Raw genomic sequence first — 22,464 nt, forward strand, 5'->3', positions numbered from 1 at the left:
CGCTTGTTTAACTGTTCACTGTCACTTGCATGTCATGAGAGGAGAGTGAATCAATTTTACCACCAAAACAAAAAACACACAGTAACACAACAGATGACTTTTTAAGGAATCTGGCATTACACTGAAGACTGTTGCTACTGTACTTGTACACAGACAGCCTCTTTCTAAGATTACTTATCAACTTTCAGTTCCTTTTTTGTTAAAGTCAGCCAAGGCTTTGGTGTCAGTTGTTTCTCTGTGCAGACTGTTTTACTGAGAAGTAAGCAAACTGCATATTCAGGTCAATTTCAGTTTAGTCTAAAAACATATGCACACCATGGGAGTTTGTGTAGCGACAGCTTGTGGTCAGGGCATGGTACTGCCTCCATGCAAGCACAGCAGGATGGGTACATCACTGAGGATGGTTACTGTCTCGTGTTGTGGCCCTTCTGTTCAAACTTTAGTTTTAGGCAACATGCACGCCCATTTAACTGTAAACTTAACCACTTCTTTCAGTGGTCATTTTTCTTTTGTTCATAACGTGGTGACACTGATTGAAGGACCAAAGCTAATTGACTCTACTTAATTGCTCTAATTGATTCGTTACACACATTGTTTATTGACCATGCTAACAAGGAGTCCCAACATTTTAAGCTAACGAAAGTAGTATTTATGTAGGAAAGTGCCAAAATAAACAACGTGCAGTCAGAGCTAAAATGTGCAGCTTCATGGAAACAACAGGGTACAAACAACAGGGTACAATTACATGAAATGAAACGTGGACAGGATAGAAGTTGAAAATGTGAAAATACTTGAATATACCACTAATTTTGTACTTGGTTATTTGATTTTTTTTTTTTTACCTAATAACATTATTTCCAACTTCTTACGGTCTACCCGAAACCTCTCCTCAGTCCACTCCGGATCTGGCAGCGGATGGGGTCCGCTCAGATCCTCCTCTGATCCCGGGAGAGGAGAGTCGGTGCTGCGCTCGCTGTTGGAGCCCTGGTCCGACTGCTGCAAGTATCCGCTTAAAGCGTCGCACTGGGCAGCCATTGCGCTGCGCAGCAACTTCTCCAGTGGCCACTGCGTTTTATTCAAAGTTAAGCTGAGCTGGAGCAAAGCGTTGAACTTCTGTTAACTTTTTATTCCGTCACTTCGCGGTGTTGTGCGAGCTCATTGCAGCGCAGTTAAGACCTTCCTCTGCAGTTTCTTCAGGCCTCTTCCTTTTCCCCCATTAGACAGACTTCTAAAAATAGGCAGGAGTTCACTGGTCCGCCAGCTATAGGTTGTCTGCAGAGTTAACGGAGAGCCGCACAGCACACATACCAACCAACTTCTCGGGAAAGTTTCACGTGTCATCCTAGAAAAAAAAAAGCGGGACTCCTCCCAGAAACACTTTTTTGAGCATCTACCTCCCCCTGGGTTTTTGTCAACGTTAGTATTTACGAGAATTTCACTGGACCCGTGGAGTGCACAACTTTTATGTCTCATTTATGAGAAATTGTTCAGGGATTATAGCTAATTACAGCAAACAAAATCATAGTTATTATGAGCTGAAAATTATATTACAAGTCAATTCAATACCATTAGATAAAAATAAATTAAGCACAAAGGCAGGCTCGACGAGTATTTCTGTCATTTTGTCAGCCAGGCTGGCAGTTTCTAATAACACCCCATGCAACCATTTATTGGTTTAGAGAGGAAACACTACACATCCTGAGAGTGGGTAAAAGGAAGCAATACAGGAAAGAGAAACCAAAACAAATGCTGAAGTATGTCTACATTAAGTGAAACAAACTCAAAAATGGGCCACAATCCAAAGAACAAAGATGCTGAATAAAGTAATACAGAAATAGGAAGTATGATAAAGGTCACTGAACTCAGTAATGTATAAAACAGAAAGTTTGAAAGTCCCTGTAGAAATATTATTGTGGGGTTATTCTCATGCTGTGGCCAGGAAATTATGAATTAGTTTCCAGTGATATATGGCCCAGTTAAGTGCAGTTTTCCATTTTAAATTTACATTTTTATGGTTTTAGCTTTACTTGTTTCTGTTGGCAGTTCTCTACATACACCTTGTGATTTGTCCTCCACAACAGGAACCTGACAGGCCGGTGACTGGTGATGTTCTACCATCAACATCATAGTTATTCTTCTTATTTTAAAAATCACTTGCCAGCCATGTCAGACTTCAGATCGACAACCTTAATCTGACAGCGGGAGCTTTCATTACACAGCAAAGTAATCATAGTGCTGCAGTACCACAGCTTCCATCATCTGGAAGTACATGATGACAACTTGTTTTTAAAACATTGACTGTGTTTCTAAAAAGTGCAGCTTTAACATTTGAGATCTTCACCTAAACTTGCAAGTAACTATGTAAAAGTTAAGTCATAATTGTTTAATATGTTTCATGTCAATTATCAGGAATCCCCAACTATGTTTTTTTTCTGGCAGGTTATTAAAGAGTTGAAAAACTGAGGGCCAACATTTATGTACTACTAGGACAAGACAGGTCCTCGCTAAACCCAGTAGTCTGGTTAAGTCACAACAACATAGCACTGCAGAGATTAAATATGTGAGCTGCTCAATTAATGTGTGTACACTGGCTTCATCAGTGTACAGCAACTGTGCTGCAACCAGCAGAGGTGAAGATAATGGGTGGTCTAATTTCAAAAGGACAGGATAGCCCTTCTCCTTTTCATTTCATTGCTAAAGCAAGACGATATATTAGCCACTATTCACACGAATAAGCAATTAGCAAATGGGCCTGAATTAAATGTAACACAAACATGAATATTACGCTGTCCAGGAAACTGCCTTGTGTAAAAGGCTTTGGTGGTAAAAAGTAAAGGCTACCACCTAGTGGCCATATGAATAATAGACTAAGGGGCAGCCTGATTCGCTGGTTATGGAAATATACTGTATATTGAACCAAACATTTTATACCATAGCAACATAGTTCATAATTTCAGTTATACCCATGTGTATTTCCAAGAAACAATTTGCAATTCACTTGTTGATTAATGTTTTTAATGCAAAATAATGAAAAATGAATTCTGTATAGTCTTGTACAATCTATTAAAAGAAAAATACAATCAGGCCATCTCACCACAACTAATAATAATAATAATGCCAATTTATGGGAAAAATAAAATAAAAACAGTAAAAACAGTTAAGTCAAGTAAATTCCGAGTACAGAAAGTGCTTCAAGCGTATAAAACACCTCAACTAGAACCAGTGTGGATGAGCAGTTGAAACCTTATATTTTGAGGTGTTCAGGGATGCATCATTGTTGCTGAAATTTCAGTCCTTCACATTGCATACCTCTGAGTCCATTCTCTGGCTACTTTGTTGTACCTAAAGAGAAAAGAAAATCAGAATAGGTTTCTAAAGAATAGTTGACTGATTTAAGTTTTTCCACATGCCAAATTCTTTGGCTTTCGTACTCACCTTTGTCTGTCTGATTTGTAGATGTGTGCAATGTCTGGGACTAGCGGATCATCTGGATTTGGGTCACATAGCAAGGAGCAAATGGATAATAAAACTGGGGAGAGACCAAAAATCAGTGTGTATACAGGTTTAATTTAAATTAAAAACTACTTTTTCAACATCAAGGACAAGCTTTGATTTCATGCACCTTTACATTAAAATCCCATTAGTTTAGGTCCTTGAAAGAAGTGTATTTTTAGGCACTACTTTCATCACAGATATCTGAACATACGAACGTGCCAATCTTTGGAAAGCATGTTATGTTTTGCACCAACATCCTAATTTACGCTTAAGTATGTCAAATTACTTTTGAAAAATCTCTATTTCCTTGTGGCTTCAAAGTAAATCAGAGCAAATCAATGTAAACCAGATCCTACGCAGTACTGCTGTAATGTACTATTGTGTACTGTACAGGCAAAACGTAGATAATAGTTACCTTTTGATACTGTAAGTGCAGGTGACCACTGTGACCTCAAGATGTCAAGGCAAATGCTACCATTGCTGTTTATGTTTGGGTGATAGATTTTCGTTGTGAAGGCAACCTATAAAAATAACAAACAAAGCAGCAATAGGTAAAATAACCTGTTTTTCAAAGTGGATTCTGAAGGTGGTTGGGGTCTCTGTCAGAGGACACATTAATAAAGAAATACCATTGATCTTCTGAGTAGGGATGTATCTAATGATTCATTGTTGATTAACCATCTGCTCTAGCTTAATGCTTAATGTTTGTCTACCTTGTTGACCTTGTTTTAGCCATATTTATGTCTATTTCTGTGTATGTACATAGAGAGCGACGAAAAACCGGAGTCAAATTCCTTGTATCTGTACACATACCTGGCTAATAAAGCTGTGAAAAATGACAATAGTGAAAAATGCCTGTTGGTGTTGTACTTTTGACCTAACCAATCTCTAAAGATAAATAATCTTACCTTTGGTGGTTTAAAGGGATAGTCAGTGGGAAAATGGACAGAAAGGAAGAATACTCCTCCATGATATGGGCTGTCATTCTGAAATAAAAGAGTAAATGATTGTTAAATTATGCCTAGCATTGTATCCTATAGCATAAAATACTATTTACACGATAGCAACCATACATTAAGATTATTATTTGCCTCTCTTTTGTTTAAGACTGTTTTTGTTTAAATTGAGACATTATGGTATATCCCCTTTTCCTATTGTCTCAGTAATGAGCTTCAGTGAGTAACATTGGGATAGAGTGTGCCAGTCTGTGCTCTCCACACAGAATAGAAAGGGGTGTAAAGTCAACATAAAACACTATTGTCTAGAGATCCAGAAGCAGCTTGTTTTTTTTTTTCAAATCCAGGAAACTAATCCAGAAAAAACTCACCGGTCCCGTGATGGTAGCTTGCCAGTGAAACACTAAAAGGAAACAGAGATAAAGAAACAATCTCTGAGAACATTATTTAGTTAGTATCAAGGTTTTATACCCACACATCAGTTACATTGCAACACAATCCCTTAAACACAAAAATATTTCTAACAAGAATGACAGTGGCAGATTACAGGATTAAAAAGTAAGAAAATGAGGTTTACGGTCATCAGGTACTCTCACACTTACTGTCCTCCCCTACAGGTCCTGCTGAACAAGAAGCAGGAGGGTCCCTCTGTAAGTCATTTAACTCCTGTACAAATAAACAAACAATAATTTAATAATTTGACAGCTTCTGCCGCACTGTAGTGAATTGATTAAAAGACAGAATAGTTTCTTAAACTGTGTACTAACGTTACTGTACAACTACTTAACACTTCGGGAAATTAAAATGTATTGAAAAGTTGCCAGGAACACACCTTAAAATGCTTTCTCACTGCTCGTTTGCTAGGCCAACTTTAGCTGGCAGCGAAGTTAGCTCATTTAAGTTTAACTGCTTAGCTAAGCTAACTGGCTTCTGTGTAGTATCATCGCCACTGGCATGAATAGCGACTTCCTGGCAGTAAAAGCTGTCTTGTGAATTAATTATCTAGCGTTAAATCTTTTACAAAACGTAGGTACAATAATCAACCACGGTAGATTAGCAAACAGATGCTATTAAATGATTGAGTGGCTAACGTTATAGCGACGCTTCCGTATCGCTCCAACCTTTTCTGGACGTTACATTAAATCGGTTAAGAAAAGACGGATATTCTTACCTTCTGTATTCTTTTCAAAGCCATGGCAAATCTTTCAGATAGAGTAAGAGAAGCTACGGTGTTAACTTTGACGGCTGTCAGCTATAACTGCGCTCACTTTCTGCCGACTCGGTGTTATTTGTTTTGACAAACTGATTATTTCTTTTGTTTCCGCGTTTTTGTTCGACGACGAAGAATAGACCGGTGCATTATGGGAATCATAGTTTTCAGCGAAGCCACTTAAAGGGACCCTTCGCCGAAATATATGGGCACAGTTCATCCTGTGAAAACCACTTAGTAAACAATAGACTTAGTAAATATTGTAATCTTTAGAATAAAACTGTAAAAGAGCATGCCAAAAACGAAAAACAAGGACTAATAGCCTATGATGCTATATTGTAGGACATTACATCTGAACAGTTATTAAACTCTGATAGTGCACCTTTAGGGTTACTTCAAATATAGCTACAGGGGAATATCTTAGTCTTTCTTTTACAAATGTTAAGTGTAAATGCCTGTCACATAGTATAGGCCTACTATAAGAGTAATTTACTCACCCTTCAGTAACATTTTGAAATTGTTTTCTGCAAAGCTATCATATTTTTCACTATTAAAGTAAGACATTAGATAAGAATAATACATTAAAAAAAAGCTTGACATGTGTGGTCTATAGTCTATATGCCCGGCCTGCATTGGTTGGATATGGGCTTGTCTATGGCCATCTATTCATTGCATTTACAGCATTAGAGACAGTGGCTTTCTGTCGTATGAGATACCCTAATGTCACTGTTAGTGACATAACTGTTAGAATGATGTCTGACCTTTGAGGAACACATGGTATTTGAATTGGTCAGACCTGACTGTGATGTAAGCTTCACTAATTAGATGCTGATATCTTGGCACTCTGGTGATTAAAGCCATACAGTAAAATGTTGAATAACTTGACCTACCGTTGCTTTGAGGAAAAGGTTCTTACTGGTGAATAATGGCTGTAACTGTCCTTCTGTACACAGGGGAGCAGGGTATGGTATGGAGCAGGTATGGGGGGGTCAGGGTGAGGGAAAATGGATCGATGGCATCATCATTAGCACGAAATATTGGTATATAAAAACAAGGCAAGGCAAGTTTATTTGTATTATATTTTTCCAATGAAATTAACTCACAAATACACAAAACACCTGTAGTACAATAATAGTACAGAACAGTAATACATTTAATAAGGGAAATAAAAGTGCAGCAGAGAATATAATCAATCAAAGGTGCAGTAAAATACGCAAGTCTTTAATTTAGATTTGCAGGTGGCTAGAGTTGGGGTGCATTTAGGGTTCATTCTGTGTGCAGCATAGTAGCTAAATCCAACATGGTGTTTGATTTTGACTCGAGGCACCTCTAGCTGACTGCTTCCTAAAGATCTAAGGGGTTGACTGGGTTTATATTCTTCAAGCAAAGCGATGTATTTTGGCCCTAAGCCATTAAGTGATTTTTTTTACTAACAGCAGCACTTTAAAATCTGTTCTATAACTAAATGGAAGCCAGTGTAAAGATGTAAGAATGGTTCTTGCAGCAGCATCCTGAAAGGGTCTGCAGGGATCTAGTGATCTGTTGGGAAAACCAAACAAGGGGCCAGTGCTAAAGTCCACCCTGCTGAGATGAAGGCATGACTGAGTTTCTCTACATCTTCTTTGGACATGAAACTTCTAATTGTTGCTATTTGTAGATGATAAAAGGCTGATGCAATTATTGCCTTAATGTGGCTGCTGAAGCTCAAATCTGATGCCATTATAACACCAACATTTCTAACTCTGTCTTGTAGTCCAGTTGCATCCATGAAGTGAGTTTAGAGTAATTTGCAGGATTACAGGATTTGGCTTAAAGGGAGCATATTAGGGGTTGAATAATAGAGGCAGAAGAACTGAACTCATTGTCAACAACATAGCCCCTGCCTTATACAACCAGAACCAACGGAAGAATAGCAGACAGCTACACCTCGTTTTCTAGTCTATCTAGAAGTATTTTACGGTCAGTTGTATCAAAGGCTGCATTAGTTTCCTGAAGCACAGCCTTTATCAGTGTAGTCTTAAGCCAGTCAAGCCAGAATAAGCTCAATTTGCATTTATAACGTTGTTGTTGAGCTGAATAAAAATAACTTTCTCAATAATTTCCCAATAAACTTAAGCTTTGAGATTGGTGAATTTAGTATGTAAGCATCTAGGTTGCATGATTTTTAAGGAGACATTAAGTGTTTTTGGAAAGCTCCCTGATAGGAGTGACCCATTTGCAGCACATCCAGTTTTTTAAAAAGCTATAGCACACAAACAGATGCTAATCGTAACATTATTATTTAGTTATACATTATTGTAATTCTGATGTTGCAGCTCACAGGGAAACTGAGTGTTTAGGTCCACACTGCAGAGAGCTTCAGTCCTGAGAGAGCAAAGGGAAAGGGAAGACAGAAGATAAACATATACGGGCACATACAGTACATAGGGAAAAGGGGCACATCTGTCATCTTTCACGCCTGGACTGCTGCATACCTCAAAGCCACAGACTGCAGCAAATTAAGATAATTTCTATTTATTTTTGCAGCACTGGATGCATTGAATAACAGAAACTCAGCTAATTTATAACATTTTCTTACATTTTCATTCAAACACAGTTTCATGGAAATTGCTGTAAAATACAAATGCTAAATTGCAGTGAAATACCTTATTTTATGCAGAAGAAAAATAAATTTCAGCTCCTCTGCATACCCATGACTATTCATTTTAATGAAATAAATTCTAATCTTTGGGTTTCTTTGGGATTCAACTTCTGCTAAGGTAGTGTAAAAAACAAAACAAAAAAATACTATTATTGGACGATCTCTCAGTGATGCAGCTCTCTGGCCATTTAAAGCTAAAAATAAGGAAATGTTTTAACAAGATCTGTTTCAATTCCAGTTTTGCAAGCAATTTCTCCTTTTATTTTCATTTACATGCATTTAATTCTTAGGAGTTTTAATGAAGCCAGTTAATCATTAAAAATAGTTGATTAGACACAACTGTGCCTCGGTATTTATGTTAATTATTGTGTTCTGATTAGCTTAGTTAAAACTGAAACCCTGTTGCTTAAGTAAAAATAAAAAAAACTTGATGGCAAAACACAAAGCTTCAATGAACTAATGAGGCACACATCAACTACAAAGTCATTCAGAAAAAATGTCAGACTGTTGAGAGTGACCTCATACACTAATTTTAGTGCATGCAGTTTTCAAGCAGATGTTGATATATTAATAGATGCTCCGGTGTTACTACTGTCTACAAAGGTTACACTGGGAAAAAAAGTGCTTTGAATTTACTTGATTTTAATGTGTACATCGGCCCCACATGATCAGAATGTTGCAAACTGACATAATTTTCCTCTTTTTCTCAATTAATTATTGCTTGTCAAGCCACAATATTTTATTCACATTAGACTGTCTAAAAGAATCATGTTGATTCAACATATAATATGTTCGTTACCGTAATACCAATTTATTTTGTTATGTTAAAGTAATTTCATCATGTCCAGGATACCTGATTTTTAACTGTAACTCCAACTTGATTTCTAAATGCTAAAATTATTCAAAGGTATTATGTAACTTTAAAGCAATTTCATTATGTCCATTATTATGACTACACATCATTTAATGATGTCACTCGACTGTTAAATGTCTCTATTTGTAAGAGCCTTTAATAAAAATACTGCAGTTTTATCAAAGACGAGCACGACAATATCAGGAGAGAAAAATTAACATCCACAAAAGTAGAAGCTTAGAGGAACATTACATGTCTAAAAGGAACAACAACAACAACAAAGACTTAAAACTTAAAAGGCAGGAGGGAGGTATCATACAACAAACAGTCCAAGTCCACGTGAGATGAACTAAAGTACATGTCCAAAGCTTTTAAAATGAATAACACATCGAGTCCACGGTCAGTGCAACGCAGGGAGCAATAATGACCATGATCCAAGATGGTGAACATGGAAAACTGCTTCCTGTCCATCTCGCCATTGCACATTGATAACAGCACACTGATCTGTCTGTGTCAGTCTGTGATACTGATCCTGGAGAGTGAATTACTTTCCAGCTCCATGAGAACCTACAGTGCTTTAAAGGTGGACTTGAGTTCAGGAGGGTAGTTTAGGCTCAAAACAAAATTGCATTTGCAGCTGCAAATGCAGTTCTCTGCAATCTTGCAACACCATCTTGAGGACAGTCCAGATGTCTGCTGGTTCATACACTGGTATCTTGGTCTTTAATAACCAGTATTCCCACTGTGGTCTCCTCAGTGGATCCCTGGATAAGAGTTTCATGATCTGCGACATGTAGAATGCACATTCACAAAATCAAACAAGATGAGATCAAATAAAATACACATATGCACTATAAATATACAAAATGTCTGCATTCAACAATAAAGTCAGATTAAGTCAAAAGTCGTTGCAAAACGAGGGGACAGGTCTGAAGGGAGCCACTTTAAGTAAAATCTTCCCTAAACATCACATGAAACACACTCATATGTCAGGCTGAAAGAGTTGTTAGTGTGTGCAATTCCTCCTGTCCATAGAGTCTGTGAAGTGATGCCCTCATAACAAGACTACACTGTAAGACATGGAGGACAAAATCCATTGACTTCGTTCTGAAGTTAAGATGAAGCTAATATGAAGCTTCAGCAGTCTGAGTTAGAAAATCATTTGAATATCTTCCAATGTTACAGTTTTTTAGTACCAAATCTCTTTTTGTGTCCTTGCTGAACCGTGGTGAACCGATACATCCTGGTGGTCACATGCAGGCCTGTTGTTGGGACAAAACACCGACAACAAACCTACAGATGACTGTCAGGATGAAGATAGCCACTATTTTGTCTAACTCAGACTACTATATACACACACACACATATATGTTATATTGAGCTGAACTGAAAGAGGACTTTTTGTCTCCCATCTCTTACATTGCAGTCATGTTAGGAAGAGATTTCTTCACAGCCAGTATGGACAACTCTGTCAACCTAAATATGGCATTTAAATGTTGTGCTAAAATGGACAACTATCTTTTAAGGCATTTAATCCCTGATGATTCATACCTACTTACCTTGTAAATAAAGATTTGGCTTTTCACGTCATATAAAAGGTCAAAATGGTTTGAAAATAAAAGCTTCTCTTGTACACACTTAGAGACTGGTTGACTGGTTTGTTATATGTGGTTTCCATGACTGCTGATGTTTTTGGAGCTTAGCAAGATATGAAATATAAATACTGAATATATTTGACTCACCACATAGTACTGGTAGTACTGAGTCTCGTGCCTCTCGTGGTAAATCAATATCGTCATCCTGGTCCATAGTAGCAGAAGAGTTTGTGTGGTTAAAATCCTTATTTCTCATTCATATTTCAGCAAGCAATATGTACAGATACAAAAGTGAGTTGTTTTTTTCAGAATGCATTCTTACTTGAGTCATGGGCGCTATAATGCTCTCTAGTGTTTTACCTCTCTGTCCTCTCTTTACGAATATCTTCAGCAGCTGTCAGGTTGTACATCTGGACTGCAGGGGATGGTGGTAATACTCAAATTGTGCATTTATCTGAAAACAAGAATAATAACAGACTTAAGAATACCGCACAGCAACAATTTAGAAAACCATGTAAAATTAAAAATGTTAAGCTACACCAGTTAAGCTACTGTGACAGTTAGTGAGCTAAAGTAAAATTGATAGGTATTGATTGGTACAGCAGCCTAAGAATTTCACAACAGATTATTATGTTATAGTTATAGTTATGATTGTGCTTGTTTTAAATATCATTAACCTCTTTGAATTATTTGTTTTGCTGCTGCAGTATCCTATTTTAACTTCTATCCATTTAACTCTGTCCTATTTCAATTATCTACACAATCACAAAATAAATGTTAATTTAAACATAATTTTATTTTTCCAACGTACTGAAGCGTTTGCTAAAGCTTAAGATAAATCAGGGTATTTCCCACCTACTGTATGTTAATCTGAGACAGCCCATCCAAGTGTTAATTCAACCATTTAAACAGGCATGTTAAAAAAGTAGTACAATTATTAAAGCCATTTGAATACTGCTCACCACTACCACAGAGCCTTTGAAAGACTCAGTGTAAAGCATAAATTAATCAATGGCCATGTATGAATGAACACCAAGTATCTATACAATAAAAAAATGAAATGTTATTTTTGAATCAATTTTGGTTTACCAACTGCTTTGAGAAATCTCGAAATTTCCCACCAAGGGAGAGCCCATCTAAATGATTCTTCAACCACCTTAAAATGCAGTTAAAAATCAAAACAAATAATTGAATATACTCACAACTACCATAAAGACTTTGGAGCATCACTCAAAGCATAGCAGAAGTCATTCAATGCCCTTGGCTGGAGGAACACCAGACATCTATAAAACAAAATCTAATGTTAACATTGGAAAACATATAATTTGAACTGCTTCTCTCCTCTGCTGTCACCTGAAATGAAACATTCACTCATTTGTCCTCACACATCTCAAATTGATTGTGACTGACTGAGTTGTTTTCCATGTTGTCCAAAACATAACTTCTTCAATTTATCTCAACAAGACTGAGACTAGTGGTATTTACATCCCTCCAGATGAAAAGAATTGAAATGTTTGAAAAGGAAATAGAAAGTACTTGTGTAGTATAAACTAACTGTATATTTGTAAAGTGAACAATCCCCCATATCCCCTTTTTCAGTTTTGGGACTTTACTGACAGTCCTGGAGCACCAGGATTGAGTCCATTGATACACCATTAGAATACTTTAGACTCAAAAAGTTCTTCAAAGTACTATCACATTATATGTCACATGAATTCTGTATTAAGGACAGTAGTGGAGGAAATATTCAGATCCTATTTGTATCAGTATTTGTATTTCTTTACAAAACTAGCAATACCACAATGTAAAAAGTACTAAAGGATAGGCCTAAACATAAAAGTATGTAGCTAGTTACTTTCCACTATTGAGTAAGGAAACATTCAATAGAACCAGATTCTGACTGAAGATCTCATTACGTTCAGCTGCGACCACAGCACTGTCTAGTACAGCCTACATATTTAAGACAGTTTCTCCTCCTGGTTCAGAAAAAAATGGAAAATAAAATCTGTGCTATATTTTGTCCCGTGTTGACCTTTCAAAAAGATTGCGATTGTTTAAATATTAAAATAGAGTACTGCAAGCCTATTTTATCTCGACCTAGTTTTCAGAACCAGCATATCACCGCAGTGCATATAGCAGGAAAAAATAGCTGTACGTCTCCAAAACGGGTTGTAATTTATTCTTTACACGCGATTGGTCATGGATCGATGCGCGTTCACGGCGCTCCGTGGTGGCGCGCCCGTGCTTCTGAGCATCGTTTGGAGAAGAGGAGAGGAGAGATAGAGACAGAGAGCTGTACCACACCAAGTGTCCACCGAATGTCTGCCTCTTCACGTTGCCAATGAATAATCCTCGCATTCCTATGTCTTCCAGTTGACATACTGAACGCGAAGGACCAGGCTTCCACCTCTGATTCAGGAGTCCTGTAGCGGGCAGCGCGTTTTTTCAGGTAAGCCCCCCCCCTTCTCCTCCGGTGACCGATGTCGCTGTGTTGTCTGTGTATTTTACGCGCTATTCGTGATTAAGAAGAGAGACAGTAACGGGCGCGGGCGTTTTTGCGGTAGCTGTCCAAGGTGCTGAAACGGGCAGCGGCTTGCGGTAAGAAAAACACAGTATAGTCGAGCTAACGTCCTCATGTTAAGAGCAGGTTACATGACTTCGCTGTTTGCATGCTATAGGTTGTTTAGTGTTGCAGACTAAACCTCCCAAAGATGTCGTGTGGGTGTCGTAAGGGGGAGAAAGAATGATGAAGCTGTAACGTGCATGCGATATCCGTTACATTTGCACAGTCTTGACTATGGCTGATACCCGAATGGATGTATCTAAGCTGCATTGTAGAGTACCTCCTCCAGGGACGGTGTGTTGTTTTATTGCATTTACCGTTGTCAGGGTCCGGGTCTTCATCTCACCTTATCTTGCCATTGCAATCTTACGATGCATCCATAGTAGGTGCCTTGTAGGACATCCTATAACTGTTAACAAACAGTTAAAGGTTATCGCTGTTTCAGACATTGATTTTTCTGCACAAAGAATCCATCTGAGAATAGAGTGGTAGTAGTCTTACATGGTGCCAATCCTCGTTTTGAACTTTTGCCCCATTCACTGGGATTTCACATTGTATCAGTAACAATACATACCTTGTGCAAAATCAGCAGCCTTTCTTAAAAAAAAATGTCCTTGTCAAGACCTTGTGAACATGTGTAGCTGAATAGGAGCTCTGCACATCTGTTCCATGTGGAAATGGCAAATATGTTAAAACGTGGTCCAGGCCACAAGTTATGTAAATTGTTCTCCTGTGGGTAGGTAAGGTAAGGCCAAGTGATGTTCAGGTTCCATTGTTCTTCTGATGGACCAAAACATCCATTCTGTCCACAACAGGAGCACCTGACATTTCCTGTGGCAGATTTACTTACTGGATCATGGCACAGACCAACAGCGGTGGGCAGGGGACCAACGGGGTAGCGGATGAGTCCCCCAACATGATAGTGTACAGAAAGGTAAGACAGCTGCTATTTTTAGTCTGCGTGTGTGTGTGTGTGTGTGTGTGTGTGTGTGTGTGTGTTTGTGAGCGTGTGTAACTCTCTGTCATCAATTTACTTGATGATGAGCTGTGGAATGGAAATTGTTAATACTAATGGCAAGACAGTGTTCTTGTGCCATGGTTGATTTAGGGGTTGTAATGCTACATCAGCTTGATGAGAGCGTGGAGAGAACATACATTTTTTCTCTCACAACATGCATGACATACAAGTAGGTTCAGAGCATGCTTACACACACGTACAAACGCACACACACACACACACACACACACACAGTGAGACACCCTGACAGGCATGCACACATTTCCCAGCTAAACCATCAGCTTTTATTGTTAACATGTTGGAGATGGATTTTTAACTGACTGACATTAATGGAACCGAAAGGAAGCCAAAGGCTTTTTAATCATTGTTCATTACACTGCTAGTGGTGTATTTCTTCACTGTTAAATCTGTTACTACATTAGAGAATTAGAGAAAGGGAGGGGAGTCAAATGGCCCACTGCTGAGACACCTTAATCCAGTACTGCTCCAAACATCAAACAGATTAATGAAATAATGATCTGCAGGGAAGATAGCATTTGTTTACTTTGAGGCTTGAGGTCCAATTAGAGTTTCTTTTAGAAACTTTTAACACCTGTAGTGTGAAATATAGATATACACTGCTCCTCATGTGCATTGATATTGTTGTAATATTTTCTTCTCCCTGGACAAAAACATCAAAATTTAAGATAAACCTGTTTTAAAAATAGCTTTTGCTACCATCAGGAGAGGCTTCTGTTCCCTGGAGGTGCTGTTATTATCTAATAGCTATAGGAAATATTTCTGATCTGCTTTAGTATAAACCACCACCTGTATGCGTTGCATTTCTTGCTCATAAAATCCAATGCCTAATTGACTTATCCCAGGTATTATTATTCGATACTTCATTGTGGCTAGATTCTAGTTTATGGTGTCCTGCAAATGTATCTATATCTACAGTATCACACATGGTGAGCCTGATGGGCAATGTAATGTTTTACTTCACTCTCAGATGTACCAATGAAGTGATCATTTTCACATCTTACTTGTGGATGACTCAAGCATTGAGTGAATTTCTTCCTTTCATTGTCTTCACCCTTCAGCGACTGCTCCCATTCCATCTGCGACAGCTTCTGCACACCAGGACGAGGATACGCTTAGCATGATATCATAGATTGACGGTCTTTTATAGCACTCACAGCGTGTTAGGCAATATTACTGCCAGTGTGGGACAAGATTTGCTGGAAGTGCCGCTATGCTTGTAGCAGAAACAAGTGCTTTCTATTTTCTAAGTCACAATTTTCAGGATCTTCCCAAAGCAAGACGACAGGCTCATAAACTAGATTGTTCATAAAGTAGGCCAAATACTGAGGATAATGGAGATAGATGAATGCGACTGGTTTTGTCATTCCTTGTAAGTTTTATTTGTGGAGATAATGGAGGAAGTCACGTCTTTTATTAAGTTTAATTTTAACTGAAAACTAGATGCATCCTGTATAAGAGCATCAAATATTAACTTGAGGTCTATCCAGCTATTCAATTACATGTGATGTCTCTTCCTTTCTTCTGCTATTGATATGAAAGTCCTGCTTTTTTGACCACACCATAAAGGATCGGTAGAACCAAGTATGCAAATAAGCAAAACATCCTTAGCCTGTGTGTTTATTTTGCAGCTTTTACCTTCAGCAAACAGACTTAAATGTTATTTTTTTATTTCTTCAAAATTAGGAGGCAAGAAAGATTTTTGACTTAAGGAGCGGTTTGTTCTCAAATGTTTGGTCAGATTAATATCTTAGTCACAAAGCTTTCATACATCATCCAATTCCTCACTTCTCACCACTTGACCACACATGGCCGCAGCTTGGCTCTGTACACTGACTGACCTAGATATACTGCAGAATGAAAGAGCATGGTGAAGGCAGAGAGGATGCAATCGTGTTTCTGGAGTGGGTTTAACTTAACCTGCTATTGGACAAGCACTGTCTGTAGACATGTGGATACCGCCAGGATGAGCAGGTGCCCCAAATGCTTTTCAGATGGAGATGACTTGGCAGAGGTGTTGCAACCCACGTTGACTGGGCCACACGAAGATGAGCTGAATTCTCAAGTGAAAAACATGTTTTAATGTTATATTTTGCTGCTCAGACCTCTTGTTGATATTAAGTAACTGGCCACATCCACTCAATAGTTGACAATAGTGTATAGTAGTGGAAGGATTATGTAATATGAGCAGAGGGAGTTGGTTGAGGACAGCAAGTGGTTTGATAGTTCTTCCACTGGGAACATAACTATATCCTTTCACTCTCTCAGTCTTTCTTTCTCGCTGGCTCATCCACCCCTCCACTCCTGTCATTAACGTCTAATGAAAATGGATGGGTGAGCTGAGGTGTTGACCCACTTGCTGTGGAGATGTGTGCAGAGATGTCTGTTTTCCTCAAGGAGGCATGCACACAAGTGCAGTGTCTGAATGCATGCATTTAAAATGTTAACAAGTACACACACAGCATTTAAATAGTTACATGTGCAGAAACACATGTACAAACACAGACAGCTGGCTTCGTGTTGAACTGATTTATTGACAACAATCGCTAGTGACCCTGAAAATTTCATCACTCACTATATGAATGAAGATACTAACAAGTAATATGTTTATCAAAAAATGCCAATTAATGTTCAATGGCATGATTCAGCTGACATGCCCAGAATGTCTGTGGGTCTAGATCATTACTTACCATATAAAAGCCTTTGTGATGTCTTGCTGCTCACACATGAATCATGTCAGGATTATATCATCAAGTGAACTATGTACGTGTTTTTTTTTCATGCCTGCTCACATGTGTGCACCATGAATAATGTGATGCATGTGTGAGCATGTGTGTATGCTGTATGTAGGGCGAATGTTGCTAAGAGAGAGTCCTGAATTTTTAATGCAAGCCTAAAACAGCTCTGACGAAGTTCATAGCCACCAAGCATGAGGAGGGAACATCTTCTCTCACCAGCCAGCGCTTTTATGTGTGTGTGTGTCTCTGTATGTGTGTGTCTGTGGATGAGCATGTGTGTGCTGTTTGTAATTAAGTGGGTGGTAAGAAAGAGGAAAGACAACACACAGTAATATATATTAAAATGATTAGATTTAACATACAGTATACAGTAGATAGACATAGTAAAATATTGATGTTTCCTCTACATTCACTTCATCCTCAGAAAGTGAACATCCACAGTACTCAGCAGTGTCTTACAACTTTATTCAGTCAATAAAAAAAATCTTAAAATGAGCACAAAGGCTGCAGACACAGTTAACAGTCTCCCAACTGAAATTTTGTCATGTACCAGACACCCACCTTTATAACTTCACCTATTCTCATATCTTTGACACATTTCCCCTCAGAAATGGCACAGCATTTTGGCTTTTCTCCACTGCAAGTTTTTTGGCTTTTCTCCATTGCAAGTTTTCTGTTGCACAAGAGAAAATGTGATATTTTCTTGATTGAAAATGTTCTGTTGCCTCTCCCACCACATAAAATTGACAGAGCTTTTCAAACAGTGCAATGAAAATGTTCATCTCCACCAGTTATTTGGCTTGAAATATATTAATTTAACCATTCACAAGTTACAAAATGCCACTTGCAGCTTTGCTTTTCAGAGGAGTTTTGCAAAGAGAACAGTTAATGTCACTTGATTCTACAAGATGTTTCAAAGAAGCTGATTTGCCTTACAACAATGGCAAATTTGCCAGTAGTTTCTAGACAAATATGATTTTCAAGACTCCATGCAAGATAAGATAAATTGTTAAGATATAATTTATTGCAGTGTACTGTAACTACTGGAGTCTGATCTTCCACTGTGGTGTAGTATCTGACAGCTAAGGCACCAGCCCACTCTTATTTACATCTGAGCTGCCGACGGGCATCCAGTAATTGTTCTTCCAGCAGCCAGTTTGGCTTCTCTCTGTGGAGAGCCATTAATCCTGTACTGTATGTTTATTGTTTTTCTGTTACGTTTTTTTTTCTCATTGAGCATATGCAATATTGTATCATACTGTTAATGTCATCTTCAGTCGATATGGGAGAGTGCTGTTTTACATTTTGTTGCTTACATAAATATCAATACTGTACCTCAGTCCCTGGTGAAACTTGATCTTTTCTGCAGATGACAGTGATGCAAAAAGAGTGTAGGGCCTAAGAGTCTGTATGTAAACAAACTAACTGTAGGTATTATGACCAAACAATGTCAGATAATGGAATATACAACCTCACATAAAGTATAATCACTTTGATGTTGTGTTCAGGTACCTATTTGACCGGAAAGTAGATATAAAACTGTGATATAAAACTACCAGTATACCTCTATAAACAGTACAATACTACATTACATGTCATGTTTATAACTTTGCCTACAATTTAGTTTGCTATGTGGCAACATTTTCCATTGTTTGTGCAGCAACTATACCAAAGAATCCCAAAATAGCTTTTGCATATAACACATAACAAGAATTCCCCTCTGAGAATAATAATGGTCAATGGTCAAGTCAAAAAGATTATTAACATTTCTGTACCAGCTTTCCTTCTTATAACGTTTGCATTCTTTCTGTGTTTACAGCTTCAGGGAACTCTGTCCTTCACACTTTTGAAAAGGGTGTTGATGCTGTACTGTGAGATTTGAACCATTTCCCCTTAGTGGGACTCAGTAATGAAGTAATGAACAAACAGAAATAACAAACAGGGCAATGGTATTAGTGCATGCCATTGATTTGTCAGTTGATTAAGTGGTTGTGTACAAGATATCATTTTACAGGAACAAGACTGTCCTTCTCCTCTGCATCACCGCAACACAGCAGTAATACAGTATTGTTAGACGATACAGAACTGCAGCCATTATTAATACACTAGGTCTTGGTTTAGACTACTGTATATTGAGCAGAGATCTTCTCATTGGAAAGCATTTTTCAATCTAGGCCTAATCTGCATCTGTTAAACCTACCCTATAGCAGCCTGCCTGTTATCAATACAATTTCTCAACCATCCTACATTGTTCATGAGTCATAAAGCGGAGGGAACTGAATACATTTTCAGCTTTTTCTCAGTTAAGAGCCAGATTGAAGGGTTCTTGTACTGCCTGTCTCCCTCAATCTGCAATTAGAAGATCAGGAAGACTGGGAGAAAGAGGGAGAGAGGGGGGTGAGGTGGGATGATCTATAATTGCCAGATCAGAGAGCAATCTTTGTGTGTGAAGTAGGGCTCTTTGTATGTCAGCTTGCCAGCCAGGCGATTTCTCTTCCTGTGTATGAAAACATGCATGTTCTTTTTTGCACGCACTGTTGAGGGAAAGTGTGGGTGTTTGGCAGACACTGTTGGATGGAAAATTGGCATTTATGGCTTTGTGCATTTCAAACTAATCCATTTTGCCTGTATTTGCTGACATCAATACCTAAACGCCAATTAGAGGGGCTGGCATTAGTGACACATGCTACAGTTGATGGTACTGTATTTCTGGTATCTCATCTGGGGTCTAAGATAAACCACCCGGCCTTGCTGCGTGTTTTCACAGTGCAATATATAACTGATACATTCCACAAATACTATAAATGACTGGAGGCTTTCTTGATAAAACCAATCTGAGTATGTGTACTGTACAGTACAGTTTATGTGAGTAGTTCATTCTCCTCAGCACTACTTTTGGCCTTCAAAGACACAATATGAAATGACAAAATAAACAAAAAGAAAGGCTATATACACAGTTGGTGGCATTATCAGAGGCAAGTTATAACTGTTACTCTATCACTTACACATTTGAATACACATTTGTATTCTTTCTTTGACAGCTTGGTCAACATTAGTGGCTATTGATCATTTAAATTCTGTTTTGGGTGGCGCTATAAACTATCTCAGGCTGGAAGCCAGAGTCATTAAAGTGACACTCTGCAACCGTTTGGAGAGAATTATTTTCATACAGTATGCAGTTTTGGGGGATAATGTAATGCTACCTTGATTATGATTTATCAGACAAAACATTAAAACCTGTAAGTGGAAAAACTCCCAACTCCAACTTCCAACTTTAGCGCCCCCCGTGGTAGTATCAAAAATGACACTGTGGAACAAAGCAGATTGAACATATCTGCAAAACAACCACTGTCAACCACAGTTTAGGTTTTTTAATTTTTCCTGTAAGAAATATATTTATTCACTTTCTTGCCGAGAGTTAGATAAGAGGATCAGTACCACTCTCATATCTAGCTGTTCTGCCTACCAGCACAACTAAAGCTCGCTAATTAACACGTTATATGTGTAGATTAAATAAATGAGATATAATGTAATAATTGGTGAGCTTAAGAGATGCTGATTTTGTTTCCCCCTATTTCCAGTATTTATACTAAAGCTAGGGTAACCTACTGCTGGCTCCAGCTTCATATTGAATGGAGAAACGTAAGAGTGGAATCAGTCTTCTCATCTAACTCTCGGCAAGAACGCAAATAAGCATGTTTCTAAAAAGGTAGGACTATTCCTTTAAAGTATGGTTAATTTTAGGCTGAGGTTACTGAATGATCGTGGTCATGGTTAAACATGACAAAATTCAACATTTACTTCTAGTATAAGACAGGATCCAAACCTGGATTACACTTTATTTGGCCATTGAACTCAAAATGGCACACTACTTCCTGCATTGGCACTAAATGCTGCCAGTGAGCATAAATCCTGAGCATATTAGTTGCAAATGAACAGAATTGTGGGAGACAAAATTGCATGGCAAAAACTAGTTTGGTACATCAAATCAAAAATCTGGACATGGTTCACCTCATACCGCAGGGCTTGTCAGTGAGGTAATAGAGAAAAGATTTAATTGTGGACTTCACTAGGTGATGGTTTGGGCTGCTCCGTGAAGACAGTGAAAAGATATTTAGGTCTGTCTTGCTCTAAGCTCTCTCCACTGTACATGTCTGCCACAGCTGGAGTCTTTAGCCCTGTCTGTTAGGGTTATGTAAGGGTCTAAAGAAGCCTGGGCATCAAGATAGAGGCTGACTCAGGCCTCGCCTCTGTCTGGTCATTTAATTCCAGCTCAACATTTAGCGAAAGATTACAGGAGAACCCCAGCCAGAGTTGTGAATGTATCCTCTGCCGTCTCTAGTGTGATGGTCTTAATGAGGACAGAGATGCTCAGTTAGGACTAAAGAGAAAAAGAGAAAACGAGAGACAGGATGACAGTTTTATCAGAATTGTTTTTGCTGTATTGCTCTGTATCCACCACACACTGGGTATGTGTCTGTGCATCCGTCCAAAACATCTATGTGTCCTGTTTATATCTCCGTCCCGCCTCTCCTGACCCTCCATCTCTACATACACCATCTGCATCTCAACTGTGTCTACTTCTAATGCACTCTCCTTTTGTTTCTGGTGACGGCTCGGCCCTTCCCACACTCCGTCTACGGTGTATAAATTCCTGCTTGCCTGCTTGTCTCTATGTCTTGATGTGTTAGACGTTGTGTATCTGTTTATTGCAGAAAGTTGGTATCCTGTTTGCTTTTCATTTTGCAGTTGCATCCCTTCCAAATATCTTCACATCCAGTTACATTTAGGCTATAGTAAGTGATTCCTTGTCATATACTTAAGACAGGTTTACAGCAGATAACAACTGTGAGGTATTTTAGATATGCATACAGTGTATAAATGGTGATCTTAACATGTATTGGTGCATTTTTTAGAATGTAGAAACATTTTTGGTTGTGAAGAATCAGTTTTAATAAATAAACACCAGATCCATTATGTGAAACATGAACTGTAACACTATCACCTAATTTCTCCTAATTGCAAAATTAACTGTTTTGAAAATGTCATAGCTTCTCAAATCTTTGATTACATCCACTAAAGCATTCTGCCAAAGAAAAAATAAATATTGGAGGAATGCCGTTCTCCAAAACAAGCACTGTATATTTCATAGCAGCCTCTAATCATATTTACACGTCAAGAGCCTTCAAAAGTAAACAGAAAAAAGAAATCTTGTTATCTTCTCCGCAGAGTATTTCATGCATTACCTCCCTTCTCTGCAGTGTATTTTGGCACCTTGAAGCAAGAATGTAGTCTTTCTGCAAAACATCCTTTTACTTTTCTCTGTCTGTCTCTCCCTCTCCTTTTCCCTCTCTCTCTGTCTCTCTCTCACTGTCTA

General features: G+C 38.3%; 3 protein-coding genes and 1 long non-coding RNA gene across 5 annotated transcripts in view; 1 reads left to right on the forward strand and 3 right to left on the reverse strand.

Moving 5' to 3' along the window:
- Positions 1-1,324, reverse strand: part of LOC122884245 (protein bicaudal C homolog 1-like) — a 58,721-nt gene extending 57,397 nt beyond the window's left edge. The window contains exon 1 of the mRNA XM_044213899.1: positions 843-1,324. Coding sequence (XP_044069834.1) covers positions 843-1,035 — 193 coding nt within the window. The 5' untranslated portion in view covers positions 1,036-1,324. The remainder of the gene's footprint in view (positions 1-842) is intronic.
- Positions 1,325-2,998: 1,674 nt separating this feature from the next.
- LOC122884247 (ubiquitin-conjugating enzyme E2 D4-like) lies at positions 2,999-5,807 on the reverse strand. The gene is made up of 7 exons (XM_044213901.1): positions 5,623-5,807; positions 5,054-5,117; positions 4,823-4,854; positions 4,404-4,481; positions 3,911-4,016; positions 3,436-3,529; positions 2,999-3,342 (listed from the first exon to the last, which is right to left on the reverse strand). The coding sequence occupies exons 1-7, from the start codon at positions 5,644-5,646 to the stop codon at positions 3,297-3,299; spliced, it is 444 nt and encodes a 147-aa protein (XP_044069836.1). The 5' UTR covers positions 5,647-5,807; the 3' UTR covers positions 2,999-3,296.
- A 3,487-nt stretch (positions 5,808-9,294) lies between these two features.
- Positions 9,295-12,854, reverse strand: LOC122884371. The gene is made up of 4 exons (XR_006379872.1): positions 11,953-12,854; positions 11,111-11,204; positions 10,898-10,955; positions 9,295-9,939 (listed from the first exon to the last, which is right to left on the reverse strand). It is a non-coding gene; the product is annotated as an uncharacterized LOC122884371 (long non-coding RNA).
- A 172-nt stretch (positions 12,855-13,026) lies between these two features.
- Positions 13,027-22,464, forward strand: part of rgs7a (regulator of G protein signaling 7a) — a 51,641-nt gene continuing 42,203 nt past the window's right edge. The window contains exons 1-2 of one of the 2 annotated variants that reach the window (XM_044214196.1): positions 13,027-13,199; positions 14,129-14,247. In XM_044214196.1, coding sequence (XP_044070131.1) covers positions 14,170-14,247 — 78 coding nt within the window. In that variant the 5' untranslated portion in view covers positions 13,027-13,199; positions 14,129-14,169. Of the gene's footprint in view, positions 13,200-13,227; positions 13,349-14,128; positions 14,248-22,464 lie in introns of those variants that run through there. The other variant, XM_044214197.1, reaches the window with a different exon arrangement.

The sequence above is a fragment of the Siniperca chuatsi genome, linkage group LG11 (assembly GCF_020085105.1).
Source record: "Siniperca chuatsi isolate FFG_IHB_CAS linkage group LG11, ASM2008510v1, whole genome shotgun sequence".
Classification (NCBI taxonomy): domain Eukaryota; kingdom Metazoa; phylum Chordata; class Actinopteri; order Centrarchiformes; family Sinipercidae; genus Siniperca; species Siniperca chuatsi.

What these genes read in the sequence shown, in the direction of transcription:
- LOC122884247 (XM_044213901.1), bottom strand. Translation starts at nt 5,646, where the DNA reads ATGGCTTTGAAAAGAATACAGAAG. An exon ending in AAGCTACCATCACGGGACCG is followed by an intron (nt 4,482 to 4,822) that starts GTGAGTTTTTTC and finishes CTTTTATTTCAG; the next exon opens with AATGACAGCCCATATCATGG. An exon ending in ATCCCTTTAAACCACCAAAG is followed by an intron (nt 4,017 to 4,403) that starts GTAAGATTATTT and finishes TTATTTTTATAG; the next exon opens with GTTGCCTTCACAACGAAAAT.